Source organism: Antedon mediterranea, chromosome 4 (genome assembly GCF_964355755.1).
Source record: "Antedon mediterranea chromosome 4, ecAntMedi1.1, whole genome shotgun sequence".
Classification (NCBI taxonomy): domain Eukaryota; kingdom Metazoa; phylum Echinodermata; class Crinoidea; order Comatulida; family Antedonidae; genus Antedon; species Antedon mediterranea.
This window is the reverse complement of record NC_092673.1, coordinates 31,726,977-31,750,026: the sequence shown is the minus strand read 5'-3', so window position 1 is coordinate 31,750,026 and position 23,050 is coordinate 31,726,977. Positions and strand designations below refer to the sequence as shown.

At 33.5% G+C, this 23,050-nt stretch overlaps 1 protein-coding gene across 2 annotated transcripts; it reads left to right on the top strand.

Moving 5' to 3' along the window:
- The first annotated feature begins 34 nt into the window (after nt 1–34).
- Nucleotides 35–21,977, top strand: LOC140047308 (high affinity copper uptake protein 1-like). Of its 2 annotated transcripts, XM_072092246.1 has the most exons (6): nt 35–73; nt 248–397; nt 16,173–16,355; nt 18,693–18,759; nt 19,048–19,216; nt 19,931–21,977. In XM_072092246.1, the coding sequence occupies exons 3-6, from the start codon at nt 16,176–16,178 to the stop codon at nt 20,130–20,132; spliced, it is 618 nt and encodes a 205-aa protein (XP_071948347.1). In that variant the 5' UTR covers nt 35–73; nt 248–397; nt 16,173–16,175; the 3' UTR covers nt 20,133–21,977. The 2 variants fall into 2 exon arrangements, with proteins under 2 accessions (XP_071948347.1, XP_071948348.1); XM_072092247.1 differs by lacking the exon at nt 35–73 and having other exon boundaries at nt 208–397.
- The last annotated feature ends 1,073 nt before the right edge of the window (nt 21,978–23,050 follow it).

Sequence of the window (23,050 nt, the reverse complement as noted above, 5' to 3'; positions counted from 1 at the left end):
AGGGCGACATGTGCTATGTGGCTAAAGTTCAACAACAAATAAAAACACAGTTGGAGACCAGTTTTTGATAAAGGTAAGATTATACTTCCTTAAAAACGAAAGTTTTTCACTTGTTTCGTTGTTTAATTTACTAGTTTTTCTGGTAATTCATTATTAGTGATAATAATATTGTTAAGATTTTATTAAATTATATAGTATTACTATTAGATACTACGAAAACTACCGTGTGATTTGTCCTTAAACTTAGGCCAAACCTACCACCACTCACTGCACGGTTCTGCACCCACCACCAGCTCTCTCTACCAGCATCTTCATCATTTGACACCAGACCCACCTTCTTCACAATTACTGAACACAGTTTATTTTCCGGTAGATTTGTATAAGACTAGTCTAGTAGGTAAGTACTATACAGCACTCGAGAAAAGTACTTTTTTATCTTGTTATAACAACTCAATATATTAATAATCATTTTTGATTTTGTGAAAGTGAAGTGAAAATATGAAAGTGATGTGTTAGTGTTACAGTTTTTGTAGATATATTTTCTGCGTACAGTACCTGTATTTGTATACTGAATATTGCCCATCATAATAGTAAACAGTTTTTTACAGTGTTTCTAATGCTATCTCAATGAACAGTATTTATTATTCCAAATTTAATTTTTTTTTCAATATTATTTTCTGGTTGCTTGTGCTAACTGTATAACATTTTGCAAACATACTGTAGTGCCTTTGGGGTTTTTGTTTTATAATTTTCGCCGTTGCTAAAGATACGGTACCGTATCCATGCTTTTAAAAACTAAAGATACGGTAATTATAGAGGGCGCTTCCGTTTGCTAAAAGTACGGTAAAATTGCATTCCTAAAACTCGTACCTAAATATAAAACTCGTTCCTAAATATAAAACTCGTTCCTAAATATAAAACTCGTTCCTAAATATTAAACTCGTTCCTAAATATTAAACTCGTTCCTAAATATTAAACTCGTTCCTAAATATTAAACTCGTTCCTAAATATTAAACTCCTTCCTAAATATTAAAAACCTAACCCTCTAAATAATCTCTCTTAAATTAAAAACTATAAAAAAAAAATTAAAAAAAGACGTCAAGAAGAGTATCGAACCCCCAACCCCTTAAGCCAAAGCCTCGTCACATGCCCACTAGGCTACACAGCTGGCTTGCAGAAAACCAATGCAATAACCAGTATTTGATTAACATCCACATTACATAGCGCCCTCTATAATTACCGTACCTTTAGTTTTTAAAAGTATGGATACGGTACCGTATCTTTAGACATAACGATTTTCGCCTTTCGCCTTTTATTTTATATTTGGCATCACTGATCTAGAGCACTACATTAATGAACATTCATTTAATATGCTATAGCCTAGTCTATGTTTGATTACATAAAGCTATAATAACGACTGATTAAACTGCTTTGCCTTTGACGATACTGCTTCCATCGTGTCCTTTGTATTAAAATACACAGCTGAATGTTCGTTTCAGACAGGACGCTATTTCTTCTCACTACCGTTCTGAAATTTAGCGCTACGGCGAGTCTTAAATTTCTGAGCATGCGTAGATCACATTTCGGTTCAAATTACCGTACTGAACTACTTCCGTACTAAAACGAAAGCTCGCTATTAGTGAAGAACAACGTGGTTATGTTATGCGCGATTTGAACGATTTGCGCAAAAAAATCCTTGCGCAATTTGAAATTGCGCAAACAATTCTTGCGCAATTTAAAATGGCGCAAGAAAATCTTTGCGCAATTTTAAATTGCGCTGCACAATTTGTAAATTGCGCAAGATAGTTCTTGCGCAATATGACACCTTTGCGCAATTTGAAAACGAACTGTAAATTTTCAAATTGCGCAACAAAATTCTACCAGACAATCGGTATTATAATAATTTATTGGAAACTAAATAACTCAAAATAAAACATAATAAATGCGAAGATAACATGTGTATAATAAATACATAACATTTATTATTACAATTAAATAATATTATCACTGTAACTTGAAATAATTCAAAATAAATGTAAAAATTAAGTTTTTAATATTAGTTTAAGCTAGGCCATGTAACCTATTCAGTATCAGTAGTCCAGACCCTAGCTAGTAGTCCAGACCTAGAGGGGTGCAGGTCAAGTCGGCCCCAAACCGTCTCGGCCAAAGTCAAGTCGGCCCCACGTCAAGTCGGCCCCAAGTCAACTCGGCCTCAAGTCAACTCGGCCTCAAGTCAACTCGGCCTCACGTCAACTCGGCCAAAAACTAATCGGTCAACTCGGCCACAATAAAGTATGTAACGCAAAAAGTGCTTAATATTATTACGATTCTTACTATCCACGTTTTAAAAAAAATGAAGAAATAAAAAATATAATATCATAATTATAAAAAAATGAACTCATTGCCGATATGAATAGAAGTACCCGCGTGTTACAAAAAAACACGTGCAGGTACCGTATTTTAGGAAATCGAAGACGGAGGCCTACGTTCCACCATTTGGCCATAGAAAAAATGATCGTACATCGTTTTTGTGCATGATTTGCGTTTTTAAAAAAGGGGAATCGCCCGGTCAGCAAAAACACATAACAGTTGTAGATATCGAAAAAGCTGGGAAACGCGCAGGGAGGCTCAGCTACGAAATTGTATTAAACGTAAATAATTAAAGGAAAGTTGGTGAAATCATTCCTATTTTTTTTGCTAAATATATTATTGTCTAAATAATAATATTCATTAAAAGTCAGAATTATTCATAGTTAAAAAAGAAGAAATATTATTTTATCAATCCCCTTCATTTGCACTTTTTGCGTTCCATACTTTAACGGGGCCGATTTGACCGATTATTTTTTGGCCGAGTTGACTTGAGGCCGAGTTGACTTGAGGCCGAGTTGACTTGAGGCCGAGTTGACTTGAGGCCGACTTGACTTGGGGCCGACTTGACTTTGGCCGAGACGGTTTAGGGCCGACTTGGATCGAAACCGGCTAGAGTAGTATAGCCGGCCGCGATTTTTTTTTTCGTACATAAGTTGGGGACCCCCTCATGAAACGTCACAAAATAAACATGAATAATTAATCAGTTAAATTTTCTTGTTCCGTGTGCACCCAAGCGTATAGCAACAAGAAGTGATTACAGTAGTTTACACAAGTGCGGTACGATTCTAGGCCTATCTCCGCTGTGGTTGCCGCGTGCGATTTCATAATAGAATAGCGGCGTTTAGTGTGGATTGTCGAAATAATCAGCCTTTAGTTTATGGTGTGTTTAATATAATTTATTACTAAAGAATTACGTGTTAAAATTATAGTTTCTATTGATACTATTAGGCCTAATTACTATTCTCTAAACCCATGTCTATTCTAGTAGTAGCTGTGTTGGTGTGTGTGACGTGTGTGTTAGAGTCAGCAAAATTAAACAATAAACATTACACAAAAATACATTTTTTGTTCTCGTGGGTCTAACCTTCCCATCTCATGTGTTCATATACGCGCAGTTCTTTTGATTACATGCATATTGTTTGATAATAAAATAGCAGAATTAAAAAAATACAGTAGTACACAAATTATACACATTCTTTATTCTTGTGGGTCTAAGCTTTCTTTGGGCTATGTCCAATGAATTACTACTTAGTGTAATGTCTTGCCTAGCTGTCGATTAGCATCGACTCGACACATTTTGCATAGTGGTGTGTGTGTGTGTGAAGAAGAGTGCGCGAAGGCAATCACGTGAATTGACTTAGAATCCTAGGCCTACTGTAAAAGTATCGATCACTTCTTGTTGCTATACGCTTGGGTGCACACGGAACAAGAAAATTTAACTGATGAATTATTCATGTTTATTTTGTGACGTTTCATGAGGGGGTCCCCAACTTATGTACGAAAAAAACTCCCGGCCGCGATTTTTTTTTTCGTACATATCGTCACAAAATAAACATGAATAATTCATCAGTTAAATTTGTTGTTCCGTGTGCACCCAAGCGTATAGCAACAAGAAGTGAGCACAACTAAACTGCGATACGATTCTTTCTACAGTAGGCCTAGGATCCTAGGTCAATTCACGTGACGTGATTGCCTTCGCGCTCGCGCACTCTTCTTCTCACACACACCACTATGCAAAATGTGTCGAGGCTAATCGACAGCTAGGCAAGACATTAGACTAAGTAGTAAATTCATTGGACATAGCCCAAAGAAAGCTTAGACCCACAAGAATAAAAAATGTGCATAATATTTGTGTACTGTAATTTTTTAATTCTGCTATTTTATTATCAAACAATATGCATGTACTCAAAGGAACTGTTTGGTCCCAAACTAGTTTATATTTAGAGAGGGCGCATTATTAAGAAAATGACGTCATTTTAGGACCATGTGAGGAGAGAGGTATCTTGCATTAGAGAGGAGAGGATGTATGATCACAGCTAGTGACTTTTATTATAGGATATTGACGTATATTGTTTAATTTTTTATATTTACTTGAATTGTTTATGTACTGCAGATAGCGGGTGACTTTGCTATTTTCGGTAAGCTGCATTCCGCTACATTTATTGATCAATAACTCATACAGATTTAATGTTATTAGGCCAAGTTCTATTGAGACGCCATTAATTTCGGTTATGTTACCTAGCTAGGCCTAGCTAGGCCTATATATTGATGAGATATGGCTTTGACCCGTTGTACCTTAATTTAATCATTTACTAAAGTATTAGTATTAATAATTCATTGTTAAAGTTACTGCATTGCATTAAAGGGGGATTCTGGGTTTAAAATTGGTTTTAAATATCGTTTATTTATTAAATAAAAAATATTATAACAATATAGACATGTCAGAATGAAGAAGTAATAACGAGAAATTAAAAAAATTAAATTTCATATACATTTTAGGGTAAATTCATGGAAAGTCTGTTTTTCAGCAGCTTAGGGAAGCTCATTAATATTCATGAGATATTCACAAAATCACGTCACCAGTGGATTCCAAACTCGCGACGTCATGTACGTTGTGTTTGTCAACTAATTTACATCTCTCTCCTCTGTCAAACGACGACCACCCAATCATTGTGAAATACATTTTTTGTAGATTTTCTAAGCTAGGCCTAAAGTGTAATAATAACAGTAGTAGCATATATTTATTTGACATTTAATGAAATACAAAATTTAGTACAGATACGGAGTCATAAATTATACTATTTTTATACCTCTATTATCTATAGTACAGATCGTATTATCGGCTTCACGTACAATACTACTCTAGGCCTAGCCTAATAATAATATGGGCGAGAGCCATTCTGACTAGGGATTCCATGCCACGATGGCTACGTTAAAACAATGGGGCCCATGGGCCTAGCTAGCCTACTACTAGACGATTGGCCCATAAATAACAAAACCCATCCTATCAACCAAACTCCTAAACAATCTAAACCTAAAACGTTCTACAAAATCGGCTGTAAATATTGAAGCAAAACAAGGTCCGATCGCCGTCCACACGTATGGTGTCCCGATCGTCTAAGTAGGCCTAAAATAAAATAGGCTTAGTTTACTCTCCAAAAAAGCGGATACTCATGCATCAAGCAAGTAGACCAGGTAGTAGGAAGGAGACCTAGCTGATCCGGCCCAGTTAAAAATTGAGCTAGCTAGTGTAGTAGACCCTATGCGAATTGATACTACCAGGCCTTTTACTATAGGCTGCACTACACAAATATTCCAACTCTCTAATTCGAGCTATATTATCTATACCGGTAGGTCAAGTCGACCTTCAATCAAATACTGTACATCGTTCATGTTGTGATTATATAGACGGGGTATACTCGACCCGACCAGTTTGGTATTGTTGTATCTGCTTATCACGTGACGATGCCAGGCATGGGCAGCAGAGAGAGCACGTGTATTTTCGTCTCGCTCGAGCCTCAGCAGGAATGTACAGTATACGTTACGCTTCATTGATTTTGATTTTTTCCTAAGTCGGTGCGAAAATCGGCAAACGTAAAGTGCAAACATATCTAATTTTTCACTGTTTTGATGAATTTTCATAAAAAATTGACTTTATAAATGGGAAGACCGACTAAAATTACATCAGATAAGTATAATTTTACAAAAGTAATTGATATGGTTTTTGATAACGAGTCGTCGGAAGATGGACCATTTCACGAATTTGTAACCACAGTGTGATTTTGCCGTAGCTGCACTTGTAATCTGGCCTGATTTCACAGCCTTCGTTCTGCTTCACTGGGCGCTTATATAAATTGAAACTTTTACCGTTCAAGAGACAAACAAATATATTTTACATTTTTTACTATTCATTTTAAACCCGGAACCCCCCTTTAAGCACCTGGATACTATAGTTATAATAATCTTCGCAAAACTTTATAGTTCATGTGATCATTTTAATTGATTTACGTATACAATGTCAATGGCATGTAGGTGTCGCGTCGTTGTAGAGGAAGGAGGAGTTAACCGCAAGGATTTTGTTAGCGGTTGCTATGACGACACGGTTTTGCATTTTTAATTAGTTTAAGGGATCGTCTTTTATATTGTTTGTTTTAACTTAAATACAAAACTTTTCAGTTTGACGCTTAAGGAGCCACATATATTGCTAGACATGCATTTATAGGTCATTGTTATGTTTTGTTTTAGTAATCTGGTTCACATTCAAGAAACAGGAATAAAGGAGCACCTTGGGTGTTGGACTTGAATAACGACTATCACTCGCATTATTTTTAGGGCAGTTACAGGAACTTTAAAAATGCGCGTATATGAACACATGAGATGGGAAGATTAGACCCACGAGAATAAAAAATGTATTTTTGTGTAATGTTTATTGTTTAATTTTGCTGACTTATTACTCGGATTGTGTCATACCTAACACACACACGTAACACACACCCACACAGCTACTACTAGGCCTAGAATAGACATGGGTTTAGAGACTAATAATTAGGCCTAATAATGTTAATAGAAATTATAATTTTAACACGTAATTCTTTAGTAATAAATTATATTAAAAACACCATAAACTAAAGGCTGATTATTTCGACAATCCACACAAAACGCCGCTATTCTTCTATGAAATCGCACGCCGCAACAACAGCGGAGATAGGCCTAGAATCGTACCGCACTTGTGTAACCACTTCTTGTTGCTATACGCTTGGGTGCACACGGAACAAGAAAATTTAATCATGAATTATTCATGTTTATTTTGTGACGTTTCATGAGAGGGTCCCCAACTTATGTACGAAAAAAAAAATCGCAGCCGGCCGCCCGCCTGGTGGAACACCACCGCTTCGTTTTCCTTCTTCGGTTCTTCGACGGTATGCTAACTTATAACAATATTTGCACTACTAAAATAAGGAAATGCGATATTTATCTTTAATTTTGAATCATTCTCAGAAATTACTATAAAAATATGGTATTGGAGGTATATTCAGAGCGTCATTAACAGTATTTTAAATTTAACTTTTTTTTTATTTTCAATTTGATCCATACAATAAAAAGAAGTGAGTTGTTTTACTGTATGAAAGTTAGTGTCGATGTATATCTAGGTACTCTATAATGAGGCCTACAAATACAATAAGGCGAAGCTAGGCCGTCCTAGCTAGCTAGGCCTACTCGTAGTAGTGACCAGGCCGCGACACCAGGCAGGCCTGCCTAACCTACTAGTACTACTAGAGTGACAGTAGTGGTAGAGTTAAGCAGGAGGTTGGTTGAGAAGTAAGCCCATCCTAAGTAGGCCTAGCCTAGGCCTGAATACATAGCGTTCATACTACTAATCTACGCCTGGTATGGCCCGGTCGGCGGTAGGCTTGTATGATTTAAAATGATATCAAGTGTCATGTTATATAGGCATGCATGTCATAGTAGGTAGGGTGTGTCGAAAGCGAAGACCTCGAAAGTGAAGACCCTACAAAATGGTAGTGTCCTCAAAATCCGACCAAAATCGTGATAACACCTTGAATTTACAGATTCCAAAAAAAGATTTCGATTTTAATCGTTATGTTATCAAAAAACATGACTTTATCTATGAACAAGCTTACGCGTTTTCGCCAATGGAGTTAATATGTGATATGGTTTTACGAACAAACACATTGCGTTATTTGCAAGGCGACGGACGCACAAGAAGGACATCGCACATACTGTAACTGTAGCATTGAATTGAATGCAATATTAATTAATACCGCCGTGGCTAAAGATACGGTACCGTATTCTAACTTCTGTTTACTAAAGGTACGGTAACATTGCATTACGTCATATTCAGCCAATGGGGTGCTGGTACGTGTGTGACGTCATTGTATAAGGACTTGGGATTTTTTTTCATATCGTGTCTGTTGTATTATATGTAGAATTCCTATCGGCGGCGCCAGGCTGTGTGGATGTGTGTGCGCTGCAGACGAGGGTTTTATTTTTATTCCAAATGGCCTATTTAGGCCTATATTTTTTATTAAACTTTGTTTGTACAATGGTGACCATAAACAACAAGCAAATGCGGACAATAAAGGGGCCCTCAAATACTATGATTTAGACAGTAGTCCCAGGGCTGACGAGTCACAGAAATCAGCGCACACATGTAGCTGGCCCCAGCCTGGCAGAATACCGTCTTGTTCGGCCGCCAACGAGTTCGGCTGCATGTATTTAGTATGGAACGCCAGGCTTGCTTGCATTGTTTATATTAAATGCATTGTTTAGATTAGCGATCTCCGTGGCTTATTCCATTAAAAAAATAGGGGTGCATTGCTTTACCGATTTTTCTCTACATTTGTATTATTGTATAGAATATTACGATTTCTTTTCAGATACAGTTAGATTCATCACAGATAGAGAAAAATGAAAATTATTTTATTATATACAATCTTAACACATTTATTATCAATTCCTGTATTTTTATTTAGACATGTTATAAGTTTGAGAATTTACAAACGAATTAACTTAACTACCATATTTTATAAATAAACATATAATATAACATTTATATTTATAATTGTTTTTTTCATATATAGGCCTAACCACTAGCATGCATTAAAATTGACTTTATTACTAGTAATAACATGTTATATTACAAAACTACTTAACTAATAAGTAATATAGTTTGCAAATAGTTTAAAATGTAACAATGAAACAATATCTTTTTTAATGTTTATTACTAACATACGATTTTTACTAATATCTTACTTCTTTACATACATTAAAATTGACTTTATTTCTAGCAATAACATGTTATTTTACAAAAGTTCTTAACTAACGTATTTTGCAAATATTTAAAAATTATATTTAATGTTTATTACTAACATACGATTTTTACTAATTTGTTAACTAATTTAACTAACATACATAACATTAGCACTATTCAACGCGAGCATCACGAGTGATAAGTTTACTCGCGGCAAGCATTTGAGAACGTACACTACGTTGGCCCTCGCGGTACTCGTCCCACAATGTTTCAACTCCATTCTTCTCCAACACTGTTGCTTTGCACGTCACATTCTTGTTTCTGAGAAAACATCTCCATGTTGTATTTGCCCGTCTTTTATCAATCTTCTCTGTATATTGGTACCCATGACTGTCTACAAGCGAGTCCTGAAACAACAGAAGGTTAAGTTGGTTTTCACAAGAAAATGCGATAATAAAAAAAAAATTTACAAAGAATAGATTATAAATATTTTAAGAACTTACATTCCCACGTTTTGTTGTTCCTGCTAATCGCCGATAAGTAACGATGTCATCATCAACAGCAGGCATCTCTTGTATTGGTTGCGGTTCAGGGTAAAGATTCAGTACCTCTTCTTCTATGAACGATTGGTTCCAAAAAGTCTCCAAGGTCGGCTGCAAAAATCTCTAGTTGCGGCACCGGTTGGACGTTGTTTTCTGGAGCACAGTCTCTACATGTCCAATCAATAAAACCCTCTTCGACGGCTAACCTGTACGCTGCTCCTCTTTTCACTCCTGAGTCACACCGACGATGTTGCCATCTCTGACACTCTTCGCAAAACGGTCCTTCTTGCTGTTCCGTTACGGGTTCGCGACATTCAAATACAATCGTTCATGGTTCGTAGATAATCAGTAAAAGTGTAGTTAACAATTCAGATGGCAATTCAGAAATAAGTAATATTCCCTAAAATGAGGTTCTCTTATAAAGATGCGCGCACTCCGGTCATTGACCTCCATGCTCCGGTTATTGTTTTACCGATTACAAAAAAAGAATCCTTAAAATGTACCGAATTTTGTGTGTGTGTATTGTGTGACGGTAAACGCCTAACTTAAAAGCGTTATTAATAAATAATGGTCATTGTTTAGCCAAATTTCTTGCAAGTAACCGACTGCGCTTGTGTCATCATGCGCTTTTTGTAGGTGACTATACTTTTAAACTTTAACTTTAGAGGCCTAACTGTAATAAATCAAACCAAAATGAATAACGATGGAAGCGAAAACACACAAAATTATATATTTACAAAATTTCCTTTTTCATGTAACACTACGATGAAATCAAACAAACAACTGTTTTTTTTTTAAGTCTTTTTACTAACTTTTGTAATAACTAGTGAATCACGTTATGAAATTAGACATTATACAGCAAAGTTTCGATGTTATACTTAGATCACTTACCTTACCTTAAATATCTGACGTTTTATTATTAACTAAGTACAACAAAATGTTATTTATAAATCAAATGAGATTTAATGTGTATTTTGTGATATTGAACATAAAATCATGCTTTCTTTTTTCTTATATAAAGATTGAATTATAAATAATGACATAAGAAAATGAAATGTTTTCATTTTTGTACCGGTCGGAAAATGTGCCCCAACGATTATATTTAAGACTGAAAGGAATGCAAGTTATATACAGTACTGTCATTAGATTAATTTAAGGATATGCACTTCTATAAGTTATAATTTGTAATGTATACCTCAATTTATTAACATTTATTTTTACAAATACTGTACAGAGTAAAATAAATATAAAACCAATAAAGAACATATTATATTAACATAACGTAAGAAAAGAAACGTAAGTGAAAACGGACGCAACAACAATAATAAGCAAGGTTTATTTATTTAAATTGTTCTTGCAGTTAACAAACTGAATTACAACAATCGTGACAATTTATAAAAATAGTAAATATTGGATAAATAACATAATAAAATGTAACATTAATATCAACATCTCCATTAATCACATACAACAAGCAAGCTAGCTTCCCTCCAATTATTAAAAACATAAAATAATTCACCATTATTTTTATATTTAACTTTGCTGTTAATAACACTTCAACAAATTGAAGACACGAAACGTAACACATTTCATTGTTATGTTAATAAAAAACAACCATGCTACACCACCTTCATTGTCTAAGATGGAATTCAAGACACTCCCTCATTGTTTTAAAACAATAGCAGTAGTAGCCTTTTCAGAGTTTTCGCAATCCAATGTTGGTAGGTTTTAATGTGGAACTGTATAATCCTGAAATAATTCAAGCCTTACTAAATATTAATTTTTCCAAAAATCGCTATAAAAAAGGAATTTCGAAATACTGTAATGTTATTTTGTTCCTCCTATTTTCTTACGAAGGCATAGGCTTATTTAAGTATTGTTGATAATATACAATATTATTAGACATACAATTAGGCCTATATAACCAGAGTTTTAAAATACTTAATGTATTATTAACTGATTTAATGGTCATTTCTGTTTTTATTAGAACACATTAGGCCTGCAAGAGTAAATGTACAAGACACAAGTACAAGTTTATTGCCCGTTTAAAATTATTATTATAATAATAATAAACGTATATATATCCACACCACAGCATTCTAAATAATACTTATATCACAGAAAGTAATATAATACGCCGTACATTTTATGTCGGTCAATTTCGATCGATCACGTTAGAATAGAATGCACCCACATTTTTTGAATGGAATAACCCAATGAAAAGACCAGCAGAACAAACTGAAGTTGATGCATGGTTGGCGCTCCATACATAGCGCCTTATATGGGCATTCAAAACATTGCGGCCGAAACCGTTTGCGGCCGAACACGATGTACACCGTCGTGTTCGGCCGCATGTATTTAGTATGGAACGCCAGGCTTGCTTGCATTGTTTATATTAAATGCATTGTTTAGATTAGCGATCTCCGTGGCTTATTCCATTAAAAAAATAGGGGTGCATTGCTTTACCGATTTTTCTCTACATTTGTATTATTGTATATAATATTACGATTTCTTTTCAGATACAGTTAGATTCATCACAGATAGAGAAAAATGAAAATTATTTTATTATATACAATCTTAACAATCTTAACGCCTTATATGGGCATTCAAAACATTGCGGCCGAAACCGTTTGCGGCCGAACACGATGTACACCGCCTGGCATCGCTTTCCCTCTCTACACAAACAATTAAACTCATATAATGAGGTTATAGTACGTAATAAGTAGGCCTAGGCCTCTTTTGAAACGGTTTTCTGTATTCTAGAATTAAAATCAACATGTTTTGGCTTTTCAATAATAATAACAGACGTAGGCTACATTTAGTTTTTGTCACACACGACGGCGATAATAGCGATAAATAAAGCATCAAGAAAATGCGGTTGATCACACTGTTTTCGCGATATGAAAAAAATCCACAAAGTCCTTATACGATGACGTCACACACGTACCAGCACCCCATTGGCTGGTTATGACGTAATGCAATTTTACCGTACCTTTAGTAAACAGAAGTTAGAATACGGTACCGTATCTTTAGCCACGGCGTATAATTTTTTACCCAATCCGCAAATGATGTCATTAAAATAAGTTTTTAAATTTTTATAAACATTTCAATTAAAAAACAACATTCTTTATAATATACAGTAGTAAATCCTCTTTTTGACATTAACTGTGCATTGTGTGGTGTACAAATAGACCTACGGCAACATAGAATGTATGTCATCTCTATTTTATATACCCACTTTGATCCCATAATAACAAAACAGATTTTCCACTGTACTGTTGGACGCCAATAGAATATTTGTTATCAATGAAATCATTTTACACAATTACACACTTCACAAGGTTTTCTTATGCAACAATGGACTGTAATCACATGATCATAGAATAAGATAATCTTCATTATTATTCTGTATTATTATATTACAATAAAACCATAAAATGTATCCATTATGTTTTCAAAACATGTAGGCCCTACTGTGTGTAATTTATATTGCCAAGTTTATTAGAAAATCATAACAACAATGTTTCTATTTATCTATATTTACAGTAACTGGTAGTACCAGCTTATATTTGAATGTGCTAATTTATACAATGCTCCCTAAAGATTCAGCTTTGTTAATATTGGCATTAATTATAAAACAGTTTACTATCAAAACATCTGTTTAACAAATAATCTTTCTGGTATAAAGTAAAGAGGAAAAATATTATTTTGAATATCATTTCTAAGGAACACCTGAACTGAAAAAAAGTGTTTACTTAATAGTGATGTCCCCTGAATAGGGATTTTCTGTGTTAATCAGTATATACATAAGCTAAGATTATTTTGATATGTGTTAAATCTAATCTAAATTAAAATTAAATATATTTACTGTCATTCATTTTACAACGCAAGAAAGTGTCCTTTTAATGGAGGTGTCCCCTTAATAGTGTGTTCTATTGTATCTGCAATTTTATTTCCAGAAATAGTTAGTAAAAATAAATTACATGTATACAGTTTTGTAATTCCGATTGATAGATTTCAGAAAAACTCTGAATAAATAATATTGTATTGTTAGTTCTTAACAATATTTCAAATGCTATTATAAGGGTTTAATAACATGATTTATTAAAAATTAAATTTGTTTCGTTTAAATTAAATATCATTGTAGTCCAGCACTTTCTACTGATCTTAAATTTAATCTGTGGTTTTACTAAATCAAAGAACAGGAAACCATAAAGATCAAACACTATAAACTGATTATAAGTTGGATTATTTTTTGTAAGATTTTTGATTAGCGGATTTAGATTTCTGAAATCCATTAGAACTGACTATATTGCATCATCAATTTAAATAAAAATACTAAATAATTTTGAGTTATTATAATAGAATTTTGTTTTATGTATTCAAAGAACAGAAAATTGTAAAAATCACATTAGATAACTATATTTGATATTTTGATTATTTTCATACAGTAGTAAGTTTTGACAGTAAATTAGAATGATGAACTATAATGTAGTGCATTATAAGTAGCACTTTAGTACTGTATAGGGTATTACACCATTACATTTTTGTTATCAAATGTTGAACTGTTTAATTATCATCAATAGAATTTTGTTATATAAAATTAAAGAACATGAAATGTTGATGGATTTTATAATTATAATTTGAGAGAGATTTGTCTAGAAGAGTTATTCTGTACTACTACTAGATAGTAATACACAGCAATTGTTTTGATTACAAGTTTAATTAGCATTTATAAATGGAACCTACGCAGCGATAATTATGCCATACATGAACGCTTTTAAAAGATCATGTTTATTCTCTGTGGGTCTAATTGTTGTTATTCCATATGGACACCTTTTAAAGAGAATGCCAGGTGAACAGGAAAGCATGACATCATTGTAACTAATGACATATTATTTTTATATTTAAGTCCATATGGAGAGAAAATGAACACCACCTACAAACTATACTGATGACAAAATATTCATCAGAAAATTTGAAACATCTGTAAATGTCATTAGATCTTTCCGTTTTATAAATTATATTAATATCACATATTTTTATGAAAATTGTTCTACGTGACAAGTAGACATTCTCAAGTTAATGGTTTAGTAACCAAAGATACCAATTGTTTACCGACCAGGTAAATTTATTTACGTATTATTATTATTGAAACTCACTATCTGAAAATGTTAACTGATTCCTTTTGGTTAACAGACCTGTTGTTATTCATCATTGCTAATTATTTGGAGGTGCGAGGTGGTATTGGAAGCTGGTAAATTTCTCTTCATTGGTCATATGTTTTCCTAAAATTGATGGTAAAAAATATGTTTTTTTATTGACCAAGTATAATTCCATGCTCACATATGGTATAATCCCATCACCTAATTTAGCTAAATTCGGGCATCCTTTAAATTTATTATTCGAGTGTAATCCAATTCCTTCTTCTTCATGTATAGTTGTTAGGACCTGGTTTATGATGATTTAAAAATGTACAAAACTTTGATTTATAATTATTTAGTTGAAAAGTTTGTAATAGACAAAAGGACATGGCTGCTTTGTTTCTCCACTGGCATAGCACACTTGTCATTAAATGAACAACTGGAATTGTATTTTATGATTTTGTTCAACATAGACCTCCTGCTGGTATAATAATATATCTTCAACGATTTGATATGAAAACCATATTTATTTAACAATTGAATCCTATTTTTGGGAAAGTTGATTTGAATTCCACTTCTAGGACTGTTGTATGTAAGAATATATGGGCGACCTAGTTAAATTGACCACACCCTGTTGGCACTACGTTAGCTCAGTTACAGTATCCAACCTTCCATATCTTTTCTCCTGTTAGGTCACTTATATTATAATAATTACTTTATTTAAACACAAAAACTTGGCCAGGAACTAGCAGTTTTTTTTCCTGCCAGGTCATGTAAAAACAAATTTTACCGGCAAATATTATCAGTGGTTGATCCAAATTATAATGCAAAAGATTGGACATACAATTAAGCTCAGCCATTTTTTTCACTATTTTTAGGCCCTGCCCCTCCCCCCTCCCTATATTTAAAAATCCTGGATCCTCCACTGACTACCCCAGTAATCTTAATGTTTTCTCTTAATACTTGAATTCTACCATCGGCGTAAAAGAGATACTACCATATTAATAGGAAACATAAACTAATTGGACCAATCAGATTACTATGTTACGATGGAATTGTGGTTGAATGCTGTTGACTTTCTGCTTGACTTAGCTCAGTGCAGGTCATCATTGCAGAAACTATTTGGAACATACTTTTGACTACTGTATATTTTTTTTTATGAGTAAAATTAAAATCATTGGAACATTTATGGAAGGAATCAGCTGAGGTGCTCCTGCTTATATTACATGCTTATTTTATGTTGGATTTCAGTTTAAAAACAATTTTTTCATCTTAAAAATTGTATTTTATTATTCAAATTAGAGTAGATATGTATTATGTATATTAAACATGATCTTGTTTCAGAAAATGAATATGGATATGAATACAACAGCAATGCCAATGAACCACACAATGGACCATACTGGACATATGGACCACTCTGGACATATGGACCATACTATGGACCATACTGGACATATGGACCACACTATGGACCATACTATGGACCACGGAGATCATGGTGATAGTCATACGATGATGATGCAGGTACAAAAATAAAAAACCAAAGTATATCAAACTTTGGTTTTGCCTTGCAGCTAAAAACTGGATCACATTAGTATTCCAACATATTTATAGTTTAGAAATGTTTGCTGAAATAATGTAGAGGTAATTTATTTTACTCCAGTATTAATAAAGCCGTTATTTGCTTGCAGCAGAAGCAGGGTCAGAGACCATATAGTGAGGTTAAGCATACAAATAGTTATGTACCTGAGTGAAATGGATAAAATATTTTCATAGTTGATAGATGAACTGGCAAATTGCATCATTGAATAGACCAAATACATCTTTTAATAAATGAAAGTATTCTATCAATTCCACAAATACAAAACATTCACTATTTGTTTTATACACACTGTATATGACTGTATGTCAAAGACTAAATAGATTATTATATGCTACAGTGTACCCTTACACACACCAATTTTTTGATTTTTTACCATGTATTTTATCTGTATTTTACCAAATGTTAACCCTTTTAACAGATTTTTGTATTTTTATGTAAAATTTTAACGAAAATAATTAAAAAAAAAAAAAAAAAATGTGCTCGAGATTTGGCTGTTGAATAGAGACGTTACAGACAATTACCATTCTTTTGTTGCACAATATTTGTACAAATACTTCAACATGCAATGTACCACCTAATCGTGAGCACGTATCAAAATAACGATCAACATGTGATACCTAATAATACACGAATCAAAAAGTAAGGATATACACTCAGGTATGTTATAAAGCCTTTTTTCCTGTCGACGTTATTCGACGCTAACGTCTTTGTTCGTTAACAGTTCAACGACAATCGTTTGAAAACGATCAAGTTGAAATGATAACGATAGCGAGTACCTTTTTTAACATTTCACTGTTTTTGTAGAAGATCGCGCCGATGATAGCGTCGACTAATGTCGACAGGAAAACAGGCTCTAACGTCATTGTTAGTGGGACCACGATAGCTCAAAGTGACCTTCACATAGGCCTACTGGTCACGTATTCCAACTTGGGTAAACACTAAGTACCTTGCCCAAACAATACCAGTCAGTCTACCTAAATGCATCTCTATTGCTTCATACAGTATGTTTCTGTCGACATCTATTTACTTAAACTATATTTCTAACATATTAATGACTCAGACATCTGATAACCTCAACACTGTTATGTAATTTTGAGCATGCATTCGCTGTGTGATCAAAATGTTTGAACATTACGATTAAAAGATTAAAGAAATTAATCCCAAATCTACCTGAATGTTTACACCACAACATACATTAATCTTAAGATTTAAGGGATGTATATTTATAATAAACTAAGAAATAATTAATAATATGTAATGAATTGCAAATAATGTAGTACGTTGCTATTGGTGTATACCCTTTTTGTCTGGTAACGCAAGTGAGTTGATCAATCACCAGCGACAGTTTGGATGATCCATGATGTTGTGATTGGTCAATTTACTTGCACTGTGCTTACAGTCATGCGTTTCATCATAGTTTGTAAACCAAGCTATAATAGTTAACTTATAGTTTCTTTCTTGGTAATAATATACTTTTCATGTTTTAAGTGGTATGTAAATGTCGCCAATTGACCTACTTATGTACAAAGGTCAAATACTGTACTTAAATTACAATATGAAGCAACAATGTAAACATTGACTGTGTCTTCTGGTAACTCTCACTGTTTGTAATTGTACATACAGTATACACCTTTTTAAGCAAGATAATATCATAGCGTTATTTTAGTGAACTAAATATCTCTATGATGTAATGTGAAATGGTGTTTGTTGTCTGGATTTCAGCCAATACTGTAACTAGCTAATTCCTAATTTCCTTTACACACAGAATGTACAATAACATTTGACACATCCAATTTTTATATTTTATTTAATGTTATGAGATTCGCCACGATTGTTTATTGGTTTTTTCATGGATATAAAAAAAAAGATATGATAAATACTGTACTGTACATGAATTGTCTTGAAACTGAATGAATGTACACAGGAGCCAATTAATAATAATTGTCTTTTGTATAGCGCCTAACCAAAATGAATTGTCTGTAAAGCGCTATGACCACAAGGCTCAAACTAGGTAGAAATTGGCAATGAGTTTTCAGCAACTGTTTGAAAAAGTCAATAGAGTTCTGCCACACAATCTATGAATTATGTTGATCATTTTCTAGATTGAGGGCGGTGTTTATCTATTTGGAGAACTGCAAATAATGAGATTTGTTTACAACCAATAAACTATACACAAGAACTTATTGATTGTGTCTTCTTGGCAGTACTAAATATTTTTTTTTAATGATGGTTAATTAATAAAATTTTATTCTTTTTAGATGACGTTCTACCTTAGTACCCATGTAACAATTTTATTTGAAGAATGGGAAGTCAGCTCAGTTGGAGGTAAGGAACTAGCATAAAATCATTTTTTTAGTTCTGTAAGGTCTTCTATCTGGCTATTCTATCCAAGACTCTCCATGCAAAGCCAGCCTTTTTGGTGTCTGCCTGTTGGTCCCTTTGCCAGATATTTCTAGGCTGGCCTCTTCCTCTCTGGATTCCACGTCAATGACTGACCCACCTATCAATTTCACTGAAATTTGGTTTGTATTTTTTCTAAAATGTTCATTTATACATTCATTCAAGTGAAATATCATTTTTAATTTAAGAACTTTTTCTTTATTTCTTTTATAGGCCTTGTAGGATCATGCATTGCAGTGTTTTTTCTTGCCATCTTGTATGAGGGACTTAAAGTGATGCGAGAGACGTTGCTGCGTCGTTCTGTTGTCAACGTACGCTATAAGACTATGCAAATTGCGAAAGGAAGTGAAACTGTTTTGACAGAAACACATGGTTCGGGAGAGTAAGTATTGAAATGCACCACAACTAGTAGTGTACCACACCATGGTTGGAATATTGTACCACAACCATAGTGTACCACAACTATGGCTGAAATAATACCACAACCATGGTTTACCACAATCATGGTTAAAGTATTATGTACCACAACCATGGTAGAAATTACAAATAGACAGGACAACTATGATAGGAGAATGTACCCTGCTGTACCACCTAATCATGTTATTGAAATATTTTATTTATACTGGGCGACCTCTTCAATCAAAGACTGCTCTACCAGAGGGCCCAGTTATGATCAGTGGCTGTGATGTACTAGTACACCGGGGTAACCCTTTACTCGTCTTGAAAGATGTACTAGGTTCTTTAAAGTGCACATGAGCTAGATGTGTACACTGAACCTACGGTTTGTAGTCCTTATCAGAGAAGACTCGTTCTACCACCAGAACCATGGAGAGAGTGAGCCTCAAACCCTTGTCGATGTTATGGCTACGTAATTACGGTTCCACTGTCTTAACAAAAGTAAAGTGCCCTCAATATGTATTCCGGTATTTACTTTAAGCTGATGATATGTCGTCATAAAAACATGGTTGGTACATATCCCAAATATACTATAAAAACAATTGTTGTAATTGGAATGTCATTTGCACAAATGTGGAAATAAAATGTAATGTTTTATTTTATCGTGTAAAACTAATATATAATGTCTGTTTTCTTTTAGAACTCGTTGGTTGAGTGGTGCTCATTTTCTGCAGACGTTTTTACATATTGTCCAAGTAACCATCAGTTACTTCCTTATGCTTATCTTCATGACGTACAACGGCTGGCTATGCATATCTGTCGCCCTCGGTGCTGGATTCGGATATTTCTTATTCGGCTGGAAAAAAGCTATCGTGGTTGATATAAACGAACATTGCCATTAATTTTACATTATGTATATTTTGAGACGATGACATTTTTAATAAAGAAAAACTCTACTGACTTAATAGTCATGTGCATTTTAAGTTAGGGGTGTGTGAGGATTGGCTTATAAGGGATGGGGCTCATACATAGGGTAGGTATTCACCAATTTTAAGGATGCTTCCAAAAGGGTAGTTTTTTATTTTAAAATATATAAAAAAAGATCAGCTTTTATTATGACATCCATTATAAAGGATGTTTTTTTAAACAAACTGTCCCCTTTCCCTCTCCACTCTTCCTTCTAGCTGGTGTAACTTTAACATTGTATAGGCCATTCCAGTACTTTAAATTACAAAATGCAACAGAACGTATTTTTAAATAAGAAGTGTGATCATCTTGACCAATCTATTTTGATAACGAAAAAATTTATTGAATAATTTTATTCTCTTATATGTGTCTATAAAATGTTTTAAGAATTATTTAAGAATTTTATTAAATAACAGATATTAGTTTCTTTGTACTGAGGGTACAAAGAAACAAAAATAAGCGCATGTTGTGGAATAGCTATGAGTACTGCCTCAAACAGTCATCCTAATCTGTTCCAAAAGAAAATTGTCAAAGATTTTTAAATGTATCTGAAATATGAATGGTGCTAAAATATTAATATAATATTTTTACATTACTTTATTATATGGATACAAGTAAATTAATACCAGGGCCATAGTCACCAGTACTGTAAGGTTTCAACATGACCACTTTTTCACAGTGGTCTTTGACAACCCTGTGGTCTACACAGATTTTTCGCTTTTTTTTTTGTAATCACTGCACCACTTTATTTCTTGTAGGTACGTCAATGTGTACCATGCGACTATGTTTACCTTACTTTGAAAGAATAGGTTAGACATTTGTTAAGCATGTCAATTCTTTAAATACATTGACAGTTTGTGTGACACTGTTGGGTATGAAATCATGTACAATAAACATATAAATCCTCTTATATTCATATAATACCTGGCTGTCTAGGTACTGTATAGGCCTAGTAAATAATATTTAATTTTATCTCAGTTTAAAAAATAAATTAAATATTAGTTAGAATTTATTAAATAGAGCTTAATTTAGTTTATTGTAACACTGTATTATAATCATTATGACTTATATATGCTTTTATGTTAATATTATTAGTATTGTGCTATAATTAATTATACAGCAGCTTTTATTAATATTTTAATAATTATGTTTGAATATTATTATATGAAGCAACGAGTACCATCCCATTAACTATTATTAATCATTTAATAAGCAACTCAAGTACATTATCAGTCATAAGACATATGAAAATGTTTACCTTGATCATTTTTGTTTCCAATAAGGTTCTGTTCACACAACATCCTCCCTTACATTAGTTTAGTGTTGTACCTTTAGTTTTATGTTTAATTTCATCTGACTTGGGTATTACTAAAATCAGGCAAGTGTAAAGCCTGTTTTCCACTGGGTGAATTTATTTTCGGCAAATCAAAAGCATTACTTTATGCATGTATTCATGTTTCTATCTATTTTTTGTGATATGAAGAAAAGAAATATCAACCAATCAGAGCTGAGTAATGTTCAATTTGCATAGTGAAAACCAGCTAAAATGTTGTTTTCTGAGTATAATTCTGCCACTTAATTTACAAAATGTTGTCCAATTGGATTATATACAAATGTTCAATTTTTGCTGTTACCATATCAATGGTAATCAATGTTTTAATCATTACATTAATAGTAGCTAACTTGAAACATTTTTCTGTATAATTTTATTATAATTTGTTTAGCCTTATCATGCATGTTAAATGTTGTTGCTTTAATGTATGAAAATAAAGCATCTTATTTTCAGATACAAAGTTGTGTTGTTTTATTTTGTTTCGGTTCAATCACTCTGAATTGGAATGACCTATGATCTACAACTATGCATATGTTATTGGTTGTCGATCCAAGACTTACCCCAAGTCTGTAGTTATTGTCTTTTTCATGTTAGTCCATCAGTCAGTGTTTCAATTTTTGTCTGGATTTTTCAAGCCCATGTATAATATGTATGAAATGCCATATGTGCAAAACAGAGTCTAGAACCTATACTACTCAATGTTACGGTGGCTGGTTTCCGCCAAAGAAAACATTTTTGTTAATTAGGGCGTTATAACGCCGTATTAGGGCGTTATAACGCCGTATTACGGCGTTATAACGCCGTATTACGGCGTTACAACGCCCTAATTATACAATCCGTTCACACGTACAACATGCACATGCGTAGTACATCAACAAATCCAGAGCCATAAAGAGTTGCGACTTTGAATGGATTGAATCAATTTTTTTAAAGGTTTTTGTTAAAACAATAATAACATTATTTTTTGATGATTTAAAAAAAAAACAAAAAAAAAATAGCTTTAATCCATTTAATTTAACGGCTCTGGCTGGCTGGCTCTACGTGTTTATTTTGTAGGCCTACAGCGATTCTCTGTAGTAATGCATTGTTTTTACATTTTGTTGTTTAAAATCATCTTCGCAGTAACTTTAAGATTGCGTTATCTTAACAAAAACCTTGATTGTTTTGATATTTAAAACCTTGTGAATGTTATACATTTTTTAAGCACATGACTCGACTCCATACACAACATAGGCATAGTTGGACACAAAGATGGCCAGTAATGTACCACGTGACTTTCTAAAATCTGTGAATGCGCCGAGAGGTTTGTTGATGTACTACGCATGCGCATGTACGTGTGAACAGATTGTATATTTAGGGCGTTATAACGCCCCAACGCCGTATTAGGGCGTTATAACGCCCTAATTACGGCGTTATAACGCCCTAATACGGCGTTATAACGCCCTAATACGGCGTTATAACGCCCTTACGCCGTATTATTATAAAAAAAAAATTTCTTTGGCGGAAATCAGCCACCGTACA